We start from the raw sequence: 16,809 nt of genomic DNA, 5'->3' as shown, positions 1-16,809 counted from the left end.
GTTCTATCATGGTCATCCTGAGTACACAGGCAATGAAAAATGGAGAAGGGGAGGCACCCGGTAAGCAAGGATAGAAAAAGATCCTTGTTAAAATAGATGGTAGAACTTTAAGTTCATTTGGAAAACTAAGATAGTCTAAATGCATTGCATCAGAGTCCATACAAAAGGTCTGTCCCATACATCATTAATCTTGTTGATCAGAAAAATATACTGAAAGGGAAGAAACAGTTTTGCAGAGCATAATGCCTTCAAGATCTTTGGTTATAACTGGGTTTAATCTGTATGCCCTGAGAAATTTGCAGGCCAGTGTTTTCTACTTACCTTACTGGAGAATTTGCATTGACTTTCTATTGTTTCAATCCTCATTGTCTATTGCAGAATGTTTTTAAGTGTTTTTCTATCCCTTTGAGACTCATTTTGTTAAAATTTTGATCTCATTCAAAGTTTAAAAAAAAAATTGAACATAATTGCCTTAAGGAGAGTGCCTTGGATATCTGTTAGTTATTCTCCAATGTCTCATTAGGAAAAGTCAAAAGTATTTCATTTCCTGGTCTAATTGAACAAACTATGCAGTATCACTAAACATTGGAAAGCATAAATATACTTTTGTCAGCATCTCAGTTACACAATTTAATGCACATACTAGGTATGTTGCACATGCACACAGTATGAGTAAGTGAAAAATGACTTTGTAGAAAAAGATTATGCAATATCTGATAACATAGCATTCATTAACCAAGAATGTTTTTGATGGATATATAATTGTAGGTTGACAAAAAACAATGTTTTATGACATATTGTTTCTGCAAAAAAGATCAGTGATAACTTTTTTATTTATGTGTTCATCTTCATTTATATCTTTCATTTCTATGTCATTAATGCTTTTATCTTCAGTTTTCAGAAACTTGACATGACATGCCTTGGTGTAATTTCCTGTTTATCCTGCTTAGAATTATTTTAGTTCTTTATATCTTAGTATTATCTTTTATAAAGTTTGGAAAAAATTCTGGCCAATATTTCTCTCATTGGTTTTCCAATCATATATAATCTTTTATTTCCACTTTCCTACAATTAAATATACAGTATTTAGGTTGCTATTGTTCTACAGATCACTGAAACTATTTCTGTGGTGTTTATTCAGTATTTTAGCTTTTCTCTTTGAGTACCATTATTGTGATGTGTTTAAGTGTAGCTATCATTTCTTTTTCAGTACACAATATGCTGTTATGTTCATTCAATAAATATTTTGTTCCTAAGTTTAGTGTTTTTATTAAATGATTCAGTGTTTGTAACATATTTATAATACATTTTAAAGTCCTTGCCTGTTAATTATATCTTCACTGACATTTCAGGATCTGTTTTAATTATCTCCTGATTGGAGGTCACATGTTCCTGCCTTTCACATTTGTCTAGTATTTGTGACTAGATGCTGAATACTGTGAAGAAATACAGAATAATGAGTGCTGCAATTTTCTGTTGTCTTCCTAAAAGAATGTTAAATGTTTTAAACAAGGATCAACTAGCTCCTTTTGAGTCTTGTTTTCTAACTATGTGAGTCCAAAGTAGCTTTCATAATACCTCTGAGATCTCGACTAGATGCCCAGATATGGAACAAGGATTTCACTCTCTGGCTGTTTGGAACACTGATGTCTTCTTGTTCTGTGTGATCTCTGGGATTGTTTACCTCACAATCCCATGATCATTATTTTAACAGACTTGTGGTCTTTCACTGTAAGGCAGGCCAAAATTAGTTTCAGTCACAAACTCAAGGAAATCTTGTAATGTAATTACTTTAAATGAAAATAGATTAAATTCCCCAAAGGTTGAGATGAGTAGAATGATTTTTTTTTTAAATTACGATCCAAATGTCTGCTGTATGTAAGAGACTCACTCTATCTACACACAGTTGTTTATATTCAGGAAATACAGTGCAAAATGATTGAAAGGACACCTTCGTAGAAAACAAACAAAAAGCTTGGCAGAAACAAACATGGTTTACTAAGTAGAGCTTGATAAGAGCTTCCTTTGGGATCTATTCGGGGTTCTGTGGAATCATTACAGGAGGCATTGAATCAACAGCAAGGAATGTGGGGAAGAGAGTGAGATTCCCCTGAGATTTAAAGTATGAAAATTAACTGGACAAGGAAAACAATCTATTTCTCTGTGCATTTTAATGAACCTTTGCTCTGGAGCCAAGAAGAATGGCATTATAATTTTTTTAGAGATGTCATCAAGTGACATATGCCTCAATCATAGTTTATTAAAATAATAATTCTTATTGGATTATTGGATATTAGATACTAAGTTTGCACTTATTCTTTAAGACCCTTTGGAAGGCATTTTTCACTTCTTTGTTCCTTAAGCTGTAGATCAAGGGGTTAAGCATGGGAATCACTAAAGTATAAAACACAGAGGCCATTTTATCTGTATCAAAAGAGTGAGTGGAATTGGGCTGCATATACATAAATAGTAGAGACCCATAGAACACCACCACCACCATCAGATGAGAACCACATGTGGAGAAAGCTTTTTTCCTGCTCTCTGCAGAACACATTTGAAATATCGCTATCAGGATCAGTATGTAGGACATTAGGATGATCAGGAGGGAAGAGATCAAATTAAATGCTGAAAATAGTATGACCAACAATTCTATTTCTTGTGCATTTGAGCAGAGCATAAGTAACAAGGGAATGTCATCACAGTAGAAATGACTGATGACATTAGAGCCGCAAAAAGTCAGTGTAAAAATCTTAATAGTAAACATGAGTGCCTGAAAGGTACTGTAGAGATATGGAATGCCTACCAGCATATAACAAAGTCTCTGGGACATGATAACATTGTACAGCAGAGGGTTGCAGATAGCCAAGTAGCGGTCATAGGCCATGGCCGACAAGATAAAAAATTCACTGATAATGAACATAAGGAAGAAAGCCAATTGTGTGGCACATGCATAATAGGAAATGGTATTTTGATCCACAACAAAATTCACCAGCATCTTGGGACAAATGACAGTAGAATTACCAAGATCAATGAAAGCCAAGTGTTTGATAAAAAAGTACATAGGTGTGTGTAGCCGGGAATCCACTTGAGTTAAGATGATCATGCCCAGATTTCCCACCACTGTGATTGTGTAGATGATGAGGAAGACCCCCAAAAGGGGAGCCTGAAGTTCAGCCTGCTTTGTGACCCCCATCAGAATGAATTCAGTCAGTGATGATCGATTCTGTTGGTCCATTTAATCCAGTTAGCTTTTCTGGAAAGAAATAGGTTAATTTTCCCGTGATGTAATTTAATTAAGTATAATATTTTTAGAGAGAGTAGATATTTTATTTCATGATAAGGGATAGAAAAGTAATTTCCATATCTTATTTTGAGACTAAAATAAATGACAGAATCTTCTACTTTCCAAAAAGAAGAAATCATGGGAAATCACATGCATTGTTACTACAGATTAAATAGAGTCAGTGATACTTGGAAAATATCCATTTATTAAAAAAAAATACCATTTAGGTATTAACATAGAAATATAGACTTTATTTCATCTATACAAGGATATCACATTTTTATTTAGTACACTTCCACTTTCATCTGAGATTTGGACTTCTCAAATTGCACAGTATAGTATATATTATACACTGGTACAATACAAAGCATAACACCATAATTTTTAAAATGTTTCAGTGTTAAGTGCTGCCTTCTGCATTTCATAAAATTTACATGGGCTTCCCTGGTGGTTCAATTGGCAAAGAATCTGCCTGCAATGCAGAAGACCCAGGTTCAATCCCTGGGTGGAGAAGATGCTCTGGAGGAGGAAATGGCAACCCACTCCAGTATTCTAGCCTGGAAAATCCCATGGACAGAGGAGCCTCATAGGCTACAGTCTATGGGATTGCAAAGAGTCAGATACTTAGTGACTAAATCACCAATCAGTAAAAACAATTAGAATTTATCTTAGCTTAATCCATCTGGATTCCCTTTCTCTCAGTTTCTTCTTCAGCAAAATCTGGAACACTGTAAGCATGACTTTCAATTGGAGGACTAATTCAAGTTCAAAAATCTCAATCAGATAAAATATAGGATAAAATTATTATAATGTAGTAGAATGCTCAACTTTGATCTGAGACATCCAAATGGGCAAAGGCAGAAACTTCTATCAGGTGAAACTTCTGGATTCTGTCAATGAAAAAATTAATCAGTTGATCTAAGGATAGAAAATCTTATTTGAACCAGACTAAGGATTATGTGGAATTCTAGTTGAGCTAATTCAAATCCTGAAAGCTGATGCTGTGAAAGTGCTGCACTCAATATGCCAGCAAATTTGGAAAACTCAGCAGTGGCCACAGGACTGGAAAAGTTCAGTTTTCATTCCAGTCCCTAAGAAAGGCAATCCCAAAGAATGCTCAAACTACCACACAGTTGTGCTCATCTCACACGCTAGTAAAGAAATGCTCAAAATTCTCCAAGCCAGGCTGCAGCAATACAAGAATCTTGAACTTCCAGATGTTCAAGTTGGTTTTAGAAAAGGCAGAGGAACCAGAGATCAAATTGCCAATATCCACTGGGACATCGAAAAAGCAAGAGTTACAGAAAAATATCTATTTCTGCTTTATTGACTATGCTAAAGCCTTTGATTGTGTGGATCACAATAAACTGTGGAAAATTCTTAAAGAGATGGGAATATCAGGCCATCTGACCTGTCTTTTGTGAAACCTGTAGGCAGGTCAAGAAGCAATAGTTAAAACTGGACATGGAAAAAAAGACTGGTTCCAAATAAGAAAAGGAGTATATCAAGGCTGTATATTGTCACCCTGCTCTTTTAACTTATATGCAGAGTACATCATGAGAAACGCTGGGCTGGAAGAAGCACAGCCTTGAATCAAGATTGTCTGGAGAAATATCAATAACCTCAGATATGCAGACGACACCACCAAAATGGCAGAAAGTGAAGAGGAGCTAAAAAGTCTCTTGATGAAAGTGAAGGAGGAGAGTGAAAAAGTTAGCTTAAAGCTCAGCATTCAGAAAACTAAGATCATGGCATCTGGTCCCATCACTTCATGGCAAATAGATGGGGCAACAGGGGAAACAGTGGCTGATTTTATTTTGGGGGCTCCAAAATCACTGAATATGGTGATTGCATCCATGAAATTAGAAGACGCTTACTCCTTGAAAGGAAAGTTATGATCTACAAAGACAGCACATTTAGAAGCAAAGACAGTACTTTGCCAACAAAGGTCCATGTAGTCAAGGCTATGGTTTTTCCAGTGGTCATGTATGGATGTGAGAGTTGGGTGGTGAAGAAAGCTGAGCACCGAAGAATTGATGCTTTTGAACTGTGGTGTTGGAGAAGACTCTTGAGAGTCCCTTGGACTGCAAGGAGATCCAACCAGTCCATCCTAAAGATCAGTCCTGGGTGTTCATTGGAAGGACTGATGTTGAAGCTGAAACTCCAATACTTTGGCCACCTCATGCGAAGAGTTGACTCATTGGAAAATACCCTGATGCTAGGAAGGATTGGGGGCAGGAGGAGAAGGGGACAACAGAGGATGAGATGGCTGGATGGCATTATTGACTTGATGGACATGGGCTTGTGTAGACTCCGGGAGTTGGTGTTGGACAGGGTGGCCTGGTGTGCTGTAATTCATGGGGTTGCAAAGAGTCAGACATGACTGAGTGATTGAAGTGAACTGAACTGAAAGGATTATAACCCTGAAATAACCTCTAGAAAGTTCTGGAATTGTTCTATCTTTTAAAGGTCAAAGCGTAGTCGAATAATTTTCTGAGACGAAGAGCTGTTCATTGATTGATGTATTATTGACAGTGTAAACAAACCAGATCTACATGTACAGATAGCAGTGGACAAGGGGTCATCAAGGTGAGCCCCGTACAAGAAGGAAGGTCATTTCCTTAGGGTTTCTCTTGCTGGTGCTAGGAGAATGTGTCTCTTTGTTATCGAGTAGATATTTCTGCTGATGGGAAGTTTGGTTGAGGCATAATAGAGATACACAGTGCACAGTAGAGGGGAGAGAGGATGCCAAAGGAAGAAAAACAAAAATTATGTACACAATTCTGACTTGCCTCAGACTGCATTTTTATTTCATCAGAGCTGTTAGAGAGGAAGGAATTATCTTCTACCATCTTCCTAAGTTCTTTAGGCTGGTTGGTGGCTCTGAGAATTAAATTGCCATGAGACAAATTTGCAGGAAGAAATAAAATAGAAGTTGTATAACATGTATATATAGAAGCAACTCAGGAAAACTGAGTAGCTTATCAAAATGGCCAAAGCCTTTACCTTAAATACTGTCTTCAGCTAAAGACAAAAGAGGATGTTGAGGGTAGTAGTTTGGGACTTCAAAGGAGCAGGAGGGAATTCGCATGGAGATGGAAAAACAAATGCTTGATAAACTGATATCTGCTGGGTCCAGTAGAGACAGTGGTATAGAGTGGACTTGGATCTCTAGGCACTGCCTGCATTTCCCTGACTACACGTAGCTGACTTTCTCTGCAGATATCAACAAGCCCTTTATCTAGTATTTTTTATACAATCAGGGGGAAGATAAAAATTTCTCCTGGAGTCTTCTGAATCTTGATTGTTTTCAGCTGGAAATAATCCACATGCCAAAGAGGCATTTTGGGGGGCTGGGGGTCGAATATTGCTCCCTTACAAAGCCAATTGGAAGGTTAGCTGGAGTCTGAAGCCACTCAGTGTCACTTTCTAATTTTTAGTATTGATTTAGCCAATTTGATTCAAAGACTAGGGCTGCAATACTGGAGATTACTGAGCCATTTCTACCTCTTTCTCCTAGTTGCTGTTGTCTGCAGATTCCCCATTGAATCCCATTCTGCTTTCAGGCCCCTTCCCATTTTATAAATAAGACCCCAATGTTTCAGACTCTACTCTCAAGGTTTTCCTGCAGAATGGGAGGCACACTGAGTTCAATTCAGTTCAGTCACTCAGTCGTGTCTGACTCTTTGCAACCCCTTGCACTGCAGCTCGCTAGGCCGCCCTGTCCATCACCAGCTCCCGGAGTCAACCCAAACCCATGCCCATTGAGTCAGTGATGCCATCCAACCATCTCATCCTCCATCGTCCCCTTCTCCTCACGCCCTCAATCTTTCCCAACATCAGGGTCTTTTCTGATGAGTCAGCTTTTTGCATCAGGTGGCCAAAGTACTGGAGTTTCAGCTTCAACATCAGTCCTTCCAATGAACACTCAGGACTGATCTCCTTTAGGATGGACTGGTTGGATCTCCTTGCAGTCCAAGGGACTCTCAAGAGTCTTCTCCAACACCACAGTTCAAATTGTCAATTCTTTGGTGCTCAGCTTTCTTTATAGTCCAACTCTCACATCCATACATGACCACTGGAAAAACCATAGCCTTGACTAGACAGACCTTTGTTGGCAAAATAATGTCTCTGATTATTAATATGCTGTCTAGGTTGGTCATAACTGAGTTAAGGCAATCCAAAATTCCATACCCTTGAAGTCTTCAGTGTTTGCTAAGAATTATTTTAGTGTTTACTGAGTTGATCTCCATTTTCAGTGTCAGTGATTGCCTCCCTCTGAAGATGTCTTGATTCTTTTACCCTGCTCATTCTAGTATGAGAATTTACCCCATTAAAATACTTTGACGTGTACAGTACAGTATTATTAACTATGTAACTGTGTACACAATGGTGTACAGCGTATCTTTATCCTATTCATCTTGCAAAGCTATAATTTTATACCTGTTGATTAAAAGTTCCCCATATGATCCAACAACCTCACTTCTAGTTCTACTAGAACTAGCAGCTGCTAGAATCTTAAAGAGGTATTGATATCCTGTCCATTCTTCTATTTCAGGAAAGAATATCTAAAGTCATTTTGGTGCAGCATTTTATGTACTTCCATTTAGGGAATTAAGGCATACAAAATGCAAAAATTATGCAAAAGAATGACTGACTTTTCAATCTTCAGACATGATGATAGCAGTTAGGAATTATCTGAGGGACAGGGCTTTCTCAGTAACTCTTAAATCATTCTATTTATTTGCCAGTCTACTTATTCAGTTTGTAAAACCTTTCCTGAATACAAGCAAGCAAACAAAAAAAACACAAATCAAGTAGTAAGCAACCAGTAGGGGAAAAAAGCAGACAACTAAAAAACATAAAAGTTCATACATATCATTTATCTTTATATACAAGGATTTGAAACTCTTAGTCACTTAGTTGTGTCCGACTTTTTGTGAGCCCAAGGTCTGTATGCTGCCAGGCTCCTTTGTCTGTGGAATTCTCCAGGCAAGAATACTGGAGTGGGTAGCCATTCCCTTCTCCAGAGGATCTTCCCAATTCCAAGATCAAACCCTCCTGCATTGTAGGCAGATTCTTTACCATATGAGCCACCAGAGAAATGCCATAAAGACTTATATCATTATTACATATTATTAAAATTGTTTTCATTTAAAATATTGCAAGTGTTTTAAAAAATATTATAATATATAATGCATTATTTAATGTATTCTTTTAAAATATTGCACTGGATATGTTCATATGAATAATAATTACCAAACAGTACAAAAGACATCTACTAAAAACTCTTTTATATAATATTCAGATATAACTGGGCATTCTATATTTTATCTAGATGAATCTTAATGTTAATAGATTCTAATAGATGAGATTAGTGATGATTTTTTCAGATATTTCTAACTTTTTCATCCAATGAAATATCCAAATGCACTTTCACATTTTAGAAATCAAGTGGGTATTTTACCTCTAGTCAAGATCCAATACTCCAAAAATTCCATACTACTCCAGATAAAAAGAGAGATGATAATGTTTTTGTCATGTAAAGAATTAGCTCTCAGTGACCATTAACAGTCATAAGAGTCCATGGTCAGAGGCCAGAAAATTTAGGAAATGACCAACACCCAGGTGATAATCAAAATTGACAACTTCTATCCACTCACCTTTAATGAAGAATTGGATTTTCTTCTCCAAAATTACTTTTTGTTTGGATAAGGAGAATATATGCCTTTTCTCTTCCTCTGTGATGATCCCAGAGGAAGCAGTATCATTTATTCAGATGATTATACCTAAATCATCTGAGCATTTATTAAAAATTGCCTGTGCTGACTGCTAATTATTCAGGATGTTCTACATATTCCCAATTGAAAGAAAAAAAAATGCAAGGGATAATTCAAGGAAAGAAAGCAAACAGCATAAATGATCTGTACAGCTCATGGAGAGCTCTGTAAAAGTACATATCCCCTCACACAGAGTCAGGGATTGAAGTAGCAATGAAAATTCTTCAATCAGCTTTATTCCAGTAAAAATGGAACAGTTACAAAACCCATGATAAATTTTAAATGACATTATCATCATCACATACTTTTTTTTTCTTTAAGTGTATTAGTCAAGTAAAAATATGTAGTGAACACTGGGTTAAAAATATATCATTTAATCTATGTGAGATAGGTATTATTTCCATATTCAGAGGACATCAAGTTTAGGAGAACCAGATAATTTGACCAAAGCCATATAATTGATAACTAGATGCTTTGAAATTAAACCCTCATTTTTAAATGGATGATATATCCTTGTCTTGTCCTTCCATATGACCAACCGTAACAGTCACTGAGATGCAGTATCTTACTGGGATGATCGCCTCAGCTGTAGTGTGGTCTGAGCTAAGATTCAACCATACTTGGATAGTGTTCAGTACAACCTCATCAAGAATAAAATCTAATATAAAATATTATATTCCCTCTCATAATATTTTATCCATGCCCTCTTCCTCTATGATTTCTGTACATACAATAATTGAGGGAAATTCATATACAGTTAAAGATTGATCTAAATTGTACAAATGGATAAGTGCTGGAAAATGTTTTATTTCTTATTAATACCTAAATCAATAGATAGAACACTTTCAACACCAAAGAAATTTTTCTGATGCTTTATACACCCTACCTAGACCATTTCCATCATAGGGAAATTTTCCTCACCCCTTAACACCTCAAACAAAATCCTCCCACCTCCAGCAACTGCTGCTCTGGTTTCTTTCCATAAACTTATCCCTGTTTCTGAATTTCATATAAGTAGAATAAGGCAATATATACTGTCATTCTGGTATCTTTCACTTAGTACAGAGATTTTGAAATTTATCTACATTGTGATTTTTATAGCTGCATTGTATTCTAATATGTACATGTGCCACCATTCTTTAACTACTGATGGATATTTGTGTTTTGGGCTATTATAAAAAGTCTAGTATAAACATTTCCATTCAACTATGCTTGTCGACAGATGAGTTGATTTCTCATGGTCAGATCTGAGTGAAATTACTGGATCACAAGATAAATGCATGTTTAAGTTTATAAGAAATTTGAAACCTTCCAAAAACTTATTGTAGTCTTTTAAATTACCAACAAATATCCATGAGAGTTCCATTTTCTGCATATCTGTGCCAATATTTGATTAGAATTTTTAAAATTTTGAAATAGAAATTGGTGAAAAATTATTTCATTGTGATTTTTTTTGCTTGATGACTAGCAATAATAAACACTTTTCTGTATAACCTGTCAGTCTTTCGTATATCTTCTTTTAAGACATCTACATTTTGGTTCATTTTAATTTGGTTGTTTTTCTTTTTGATCAATATATGTTTGAGATTTTATATCTGTGCTAGATAAAACCATTTATTCAGATTTTCCTCTATACATTTGACTGTTTTAGTCATTTGACCCAAGATCCTGCAAGACACAAAGAAGAATTGTGCTGCCGCTGGGGAGGGCAAGAAACCCTTTCCCGTGTTTGCTCCTGTGTGATCAGGGGCTTCAGTCTGGTCAGACTCTGTGATCCTATGGACTGTAGTGGCCGGGCTCCTTAGTCCATGAGACCCTCCAGGCAAGAATACTGGAGTGGACTGCTGTGGCCTCCTCCAGGGGATCTTCCCAACCCAAGGATCAAACCCGCATTTCCTGTATCTTCTGCGTTGCAGAGATTCTTTACCACTGAGTCACCAGGGAAGCCACTTAAATATAAAGGAGACTTGGGGATGAAGTGGGAAAGGGAGACTGAAAAGTTAAACCACAACTCAAAGTACACAGAACTCTCTGAAGACTGAGAAGGGAGAAAAAGAAAAAAGAATCCATTTCTGTTGCCCTTTCAAGACTTCTTCAAATTTTCTTGTACATTTGCATGTCAAGAAATTTTGGATTTTATCTTGGATATTGTAATATCATGCTATGTCTGAATATTGTTGTGTTTTTCGTGAGTTTATTTTTTTCTTTTTTAAAATTAATTTATTTTAATTGGAAGCTTTTAATTGGTGGCTTTTGCATACATTGACATGAAGTAGTCATGGGTGTGCATGGGTCCCCCATCCAGAACCCCCCTCCCACCTCCCTCACCTCCACTCAACTCTTGATTTTATTTGTTTTTTCCTTTTAGCAGAAAAGCAACATGCTTTGACTCAAACACTGTCTCATGCATTGTAATACAAATACTGCTTCATATGTTTATCTCTGTCTAGCATATGGAGTCTGCATCACACTTTCATGGTTCAGGATCAGTGAAATTGACAACTTGTGTACACAGGATATTAATCTCACCTTCCCTGGTTTTCTCCTTCCTAGAACTTCCTAGAATTCATTTCTCTCTCTCTCTCTCTCTCTTCTCCCCCTTTGATTATGTTTGTCCCACTTCTGTCTTTTTTGTTGTTCAGCTCAGAAAAACTGTGGGCTATTTACAAGGTATTCATTTGTTGCAAGATCAAGCCCTTCTCAAAATAGAATTTATAAAATGAGAAAATCACTTGTTCCATTAATGAATGTCTAATGCATTTCAGAATCTGCTTAATTTTCTGCCTTCATTACTTTCAAGTTGGCTATTTCTTTTTTTCTCAAAGTTTTTAACTGTGACAGTTTATCAAAACTTACCTAGTCATTACCAGAAGCAGATAAAGGAAATGTATATTTCTTCTATTTTCTAAATTATGTATGTGTCTGGCATAAAATTATTGTTTGCTATATTTCCAGTGCTTTTAAATATGTTTGTCCATTTTCTTTGTGTGCATTTTCACAAAGTCTGTGTTTATTATTCTTTTTTTCTCTGTATATAATGCATTTTTCTTAGTCTTGTTAAATGTCTACATTTTTAGTCATTTCTATTTAATCTCTTGGTACTTAAGTGCAAATAGTTCTATTGTTTTGTGTCTTATTCACTGTGTTTCTTCAATAACTAATCTACTTTAAACAAATACACAGCAAAATGTTCATACTTGATACTCTACTGAATCCTAGTAACTCAATTTGGTTTTCTATTATAATTCTTAGTTCTAATTTTCATATTTATATTTGCCTTTGGAGTCTTAGAAATATTTATCACTGCTTTTTAAGTTCCCGCCTACCTATTCTGTGGCTTTCCTGGTGGCTCAGATGGTAAAGAATCTGCCTGCAAAGCAGGAGACGCAGGTTCAATCCCTGGGTTGGAAAGATACCCCGCAGAAGGACATGGCAACCTACTCTACTATTCTTACCTGGAAAATTCCATGGACAAAGGGGCCTGGCAGGCTGCAGTCCTTGGGGTCACAAAGGGTTAGACACGACTGAGTGACTAACACTTTCACTTTCACTACCTATCCTATCATCTCTGTTATTCCTAGATCTAGAAATGATGATTTATTTTTCTCATGGTTATGGATAACATTTTTCTGCTTCTTCAACATGCAAATGTTTCTTTGGATGCTGGACACTGGCAAAATTTTTCAGTTGAATCCATAGGTTTTTTTTTTTTTTTTCTTCTCTTTTTCATCAAATTGTTGAGTTTTGTTTTACCAGACAGTTGTATTTGCTTACTAATCTGCTTAATCCTTTTGAGAGTTCTGTTAGATGGAGTACAGTGGATTATTTCCTCTGGGGCAAGTTCTCTCTTCAGGTGTCTTTATTGAAAGCTCTAGATGTTCAATGACATTCTTCAATAAGATTTGACAAACTTGACCCAACCCTATGAAAACTGCTAGTTTTCAAGGTACAAATTCCTGGCAGTTCCTCCTTTCCTAGTAGCTGTTCTTGACTTTCTCTTTAGTCACTAAATTTTGTCTGACTCTTGTGACCCCATGGACTGTAGCCCACCAGACTCCTCTGTCCATGGGATTCTCCAGGCAAGAAAACTGGAGTGGATTGCTGTTTCCTTCTTCAGGGGATCTTCCCAACTCAGGAATTGAAGCCAAGTCTCCTGCATTGTAGGCAAATTCTTTACCAACTGATCTATGAGGGATGCTCGTTCTTGATTTGGCTTTATACAATCTCAATAGCTGCAATTTAGAAACCATCGGAAATGTCTCAAGCCAACTTCATGCTGATATGAAATCACTTTGCTTAGATGTCTCCACTCAAGTGCTCAGCCCTGCATATTCCAGGCACTGTAGCCCTTCCTGATCTGACTCAGTGTCTTCATCTCTACATAACATGTTCTACATCACATTCTTCCTGTGCCCCACCATCATTCCATATCAGAGGCCAGTAATCATGATCTTTCTGTCACGGGCCACCAATTATCAAATATCTGAAAACTTTTGTTACATATCTGTCTCTAATTGTCCAGTTATTTTTAGCAGCAGAGTTATTAAATTCCAAGATTCTGGTTGCAGAGATTGACAAAAGCCCTTGGAAAATTCATGGGACCAATTTTCCTACTTGTTTAAATTGAGCATTCTCTCATTTTTCCACATGGCGACTATCCATTTTTTATTAACTCAATGTTCTATTTTAATTATAGATTTCTAGATAATCTAAGTGTCTTTGGGAGTATATTTATTCTCCAATCTTTCTAAAAATAAAGATTGAACCATTTATAATAACCCATTTATCTCTAAATGATGTCTAGAATATGTTGTTCTTCAGTAAATATTAGTTTGATGAATGTAAGCCTTGAATTTTCACCAGAGTTCTAGAAGGACTCTTTTGAACTCATTTTCCAAGTTAAACTGAAAATAGAGATCAGCAATCTAACCATCAGAAATTCACTTTTTTATTCTCTCTCTGTGTATGATGTTTTTAAAGAATCTTTAAAATTAACTGAGTTTTTGGTTTCCTTATCTTCCATATCTGCATAACAAGCCTAGTGACACCTGACCATTTGTCATTTAGGTAAATCTCTGTTCTGTGGAGCAAATTTTTTCCAATTATTTTTCTTTTTAAATTTTACTGAATTCAAGAATCCTCCAAGCTTAATGGGTTTAAAAAATTTTTATAGTGTTTTAGTTAATTACACACCTTAGGGACTTCAATTAATCAGGGGAAAATGTAAACTCCCTCAAGAACTGTGTTCCCCAAGGTTTCTTTTGTTAACTTTGTAACGTTTAAGCTGTAGTAGAACTCATTAGAAACTGATGTAAAAAGTGCCTGTGTATATGTATTTAGTTGTACCTGCTATTCAAATTTGTTCTTTTAGAGCAAAAATAAAAAATGTTGAAAATTTGTTACTTTGTTATTGTATTTATTCTGTATTAATGATTTGCCTTCAGTTGTTTTACTTGGAGATATCTTCTATATATATCAGTTATTGTTTTTAATACTGTTAAAAAAAAAGAAAACATGGAAAACAACATGAAGTTTCTAAAGCTGAAAATTTAAAATATTTTCTTTTGGTAAGTTAAATTTATTTTACAATAATTGACTTCCTTCTTTAGTTTTTTTAATTTTTCCTCATATTTTAATAGATCACTTAGAAAGATCATTTTAAATCTGATAAAATCATGAGTATTAAGAATACTAGAGATCATTTAAACCAACCTCACTCTATCCACTCCACCTGAATCATCTAGTTTTATTCACAATATTGTCTTATGTTTTACAGGGCTAGGCATGCCTGATGAGTAATATAATTTAATTTCTAAATTTCATTTGGAAATCCTTTTTAATTATGCTTACAATGAAAACTATCTGTAAAGTATCTTTTCTTGAGACAATGCTATTTAATTTATACTTTAGAAAGACGAGTTAGAGAGTTAGATGAGAGCTCTAATCAGTACAAGTCTTTCTGCAGTGATTGAAATCTTCTTTAAATAGCACTGCTCAGTATAGTGTCTATACAGTCATGTATGACTATTGAGCACTTGAGACTAAATCAGACTGTAGAATTTTACCTATTTTTATTATGTTTAATTTCTATTTAAACATTCACATAAAGTTACTAACTACTGAATTACATAGCTCACATGTGATGAACTAATGCTACATTTTGTTTTGAAATGTCTAGATTTAACATCACAGTTTGAAGAACTCATGCATTTTGGCAAATGTTTTGATAGTTTCTGAGTAACATATTAGCAATTGTGAAAACTTCTAGGCTACAAATTTATGAAAGAAAATATTAAAACATCCATTTCTATTTCATTGTATTTTTAAATAGAATGATCTAAAGATTTCAAATTTGGGAAATGTTAATAGATTTATTGTTGTACCTTTTTTCATGATTTATACTCATCTGCATGCCCATTCAATTTGTTCACATTGTGATTCTCTACCAATATATTGCTTATCTACTTACTTATATCCCCACCTTCCTATTTATCTATCTTATAATGTGTGCACTTATTATTAACTCAAAGCAAAACCTAGCATTTTTCCCATAGTATCTATTATTTTCAGTAATTAATGTGATGTAGGTGTGATTATACTAGTATGAAAAAAGATAAATGACTTTCCCAAAGTCAATAAATCAATAAATGATAGCAACATATTTTAATCATAGGTTGGGTTGATGCCAACTATTTTGCTTTTGTGGCAGTTGAAATATTTATTAAAATAAATTAATAAAATTGACATAGATAAGTCAAATTTTATCATTGTGTTTATTTCTCTATATCTAAAAATACATGTAGAGCCCTATCCTCTTATGGATATACTGATTCTTATATAAGCATAGTGGGTCTTCCTAGGTGGTATGGTGGTAAAGAATCTGCCTGTCAATGTAGAAGGCAAAAGAAACACAGGTTCCATCCCTGAATCCAGAAAAGTCCTTGGAGGAGGAAATGACAACTCCCTCCAGTATTCTAGTCTGGAAATTTCCATGGACAGAGGAATCTGGTGGGCTATAGTCCATGGGGTTGAAAAGTGTCAGAAATGACAGAACACTCAGGTAGCATAGAAGCCTGGTACAATAGACTAAAAAGCCTAAGTAACCAAACTACCTAAAGAATAGAAACTGGATTTAGAAAACCATAGTGGTCCTTGGTGGCTCAGACTGTGAAGAATCTGCCTGCAATGCAGGAGACCCGGATTCAATCCCTGGTCAAGAAGAAAACGCCTACCCCCTCCAGTATCCTTGCCTGGAGAATTCCAAGGACAGAGGAGACTGGCAGGATACATTCCCTAGGGCTCGCAAAGAGTCAGACATGACTGAGTGACTTTCACTTCAAAGTGCTGTTTTACTAATATATATATTAGTGTTATATATATAATTAGTCAATTATATATATATAGAAAGAGAGACAGAGAGAGAGAGACCCAGATTCAACCCCTGGGTTGAGAAGAGAATGGTTACCCCCTCCAGCATTCTTGCTTGGAGAATGCCCTGGACAGAGGAGATGGGCGGCAACAGTCCCTGAGCTCACAAAGAGTCAGGCACAACTGAAAGACTAAGCACAGCCCAGCATACACATATATAAATACATACATCTGCCTACAATGTGGGAGACCCATGTTCAATCCCTGGGTCGGGAAGTTCCTCTTGGGAAGAAAATGGCAACCCACTCCAGTACTCTTGCCTGGAGAATCCCATGGATGGAAGAACATGATAGGCTACAGTCCATGGGGCCACAGAGT

At 35.8% G+C, this 16,809-nt stretch overlaps 1 protein-coding gene across 1 annotated transcript; it reads right to left on the bottom strand.

Moving 5' to 3' along the window:
• Positions 1 to 2,293: 2,293 nt before the first annotated feature.
• On the bottom strand, positions 2,294 to 3,238 carry OR8K5 (olfactory receptor family 8 subfamily K member 5). The gene has a single exon (XM_020904509.2). It carries the CDS (start codon positions 3,233 to 3,235, stop codon positions 2,294 to 2,296), a length of 942 nt encoding a protein of 313 aa, XP_020760168.2. The 5' UTR covers positions 3,236 to 3,238.
• Positions 3,239 to 16,809: the final 13,571 nt, after the last annotated feature.

Source organism: Odocoileus virginianus, chromosome 10, assembly GCF_023699985.2.
Source record: "Odocoileus virginianus isolate 20LAN1187 ecotype Illinois chromosome 10, Ovbor_1.2, whole genome shotgun sequence".
Taxonomy (NCBI): Eukaryota; Metazoa; Chordata; class Mammalia; order Artiodactyla; family Cervidae; genus Odocoileus; species Odocoileus virginianus.
This window is presented reverse-complemented; position numbering and strand designations above follow the sequence as displayed.

Coding starts and splice junctions, on each gene's coding strand:
- OR8K5 (XM_020904509.2), bottom strand. CDS start 3,235: ATGGACCAACAGAATCGATCATCACTGACTGAATTCATTCTGATGGGG.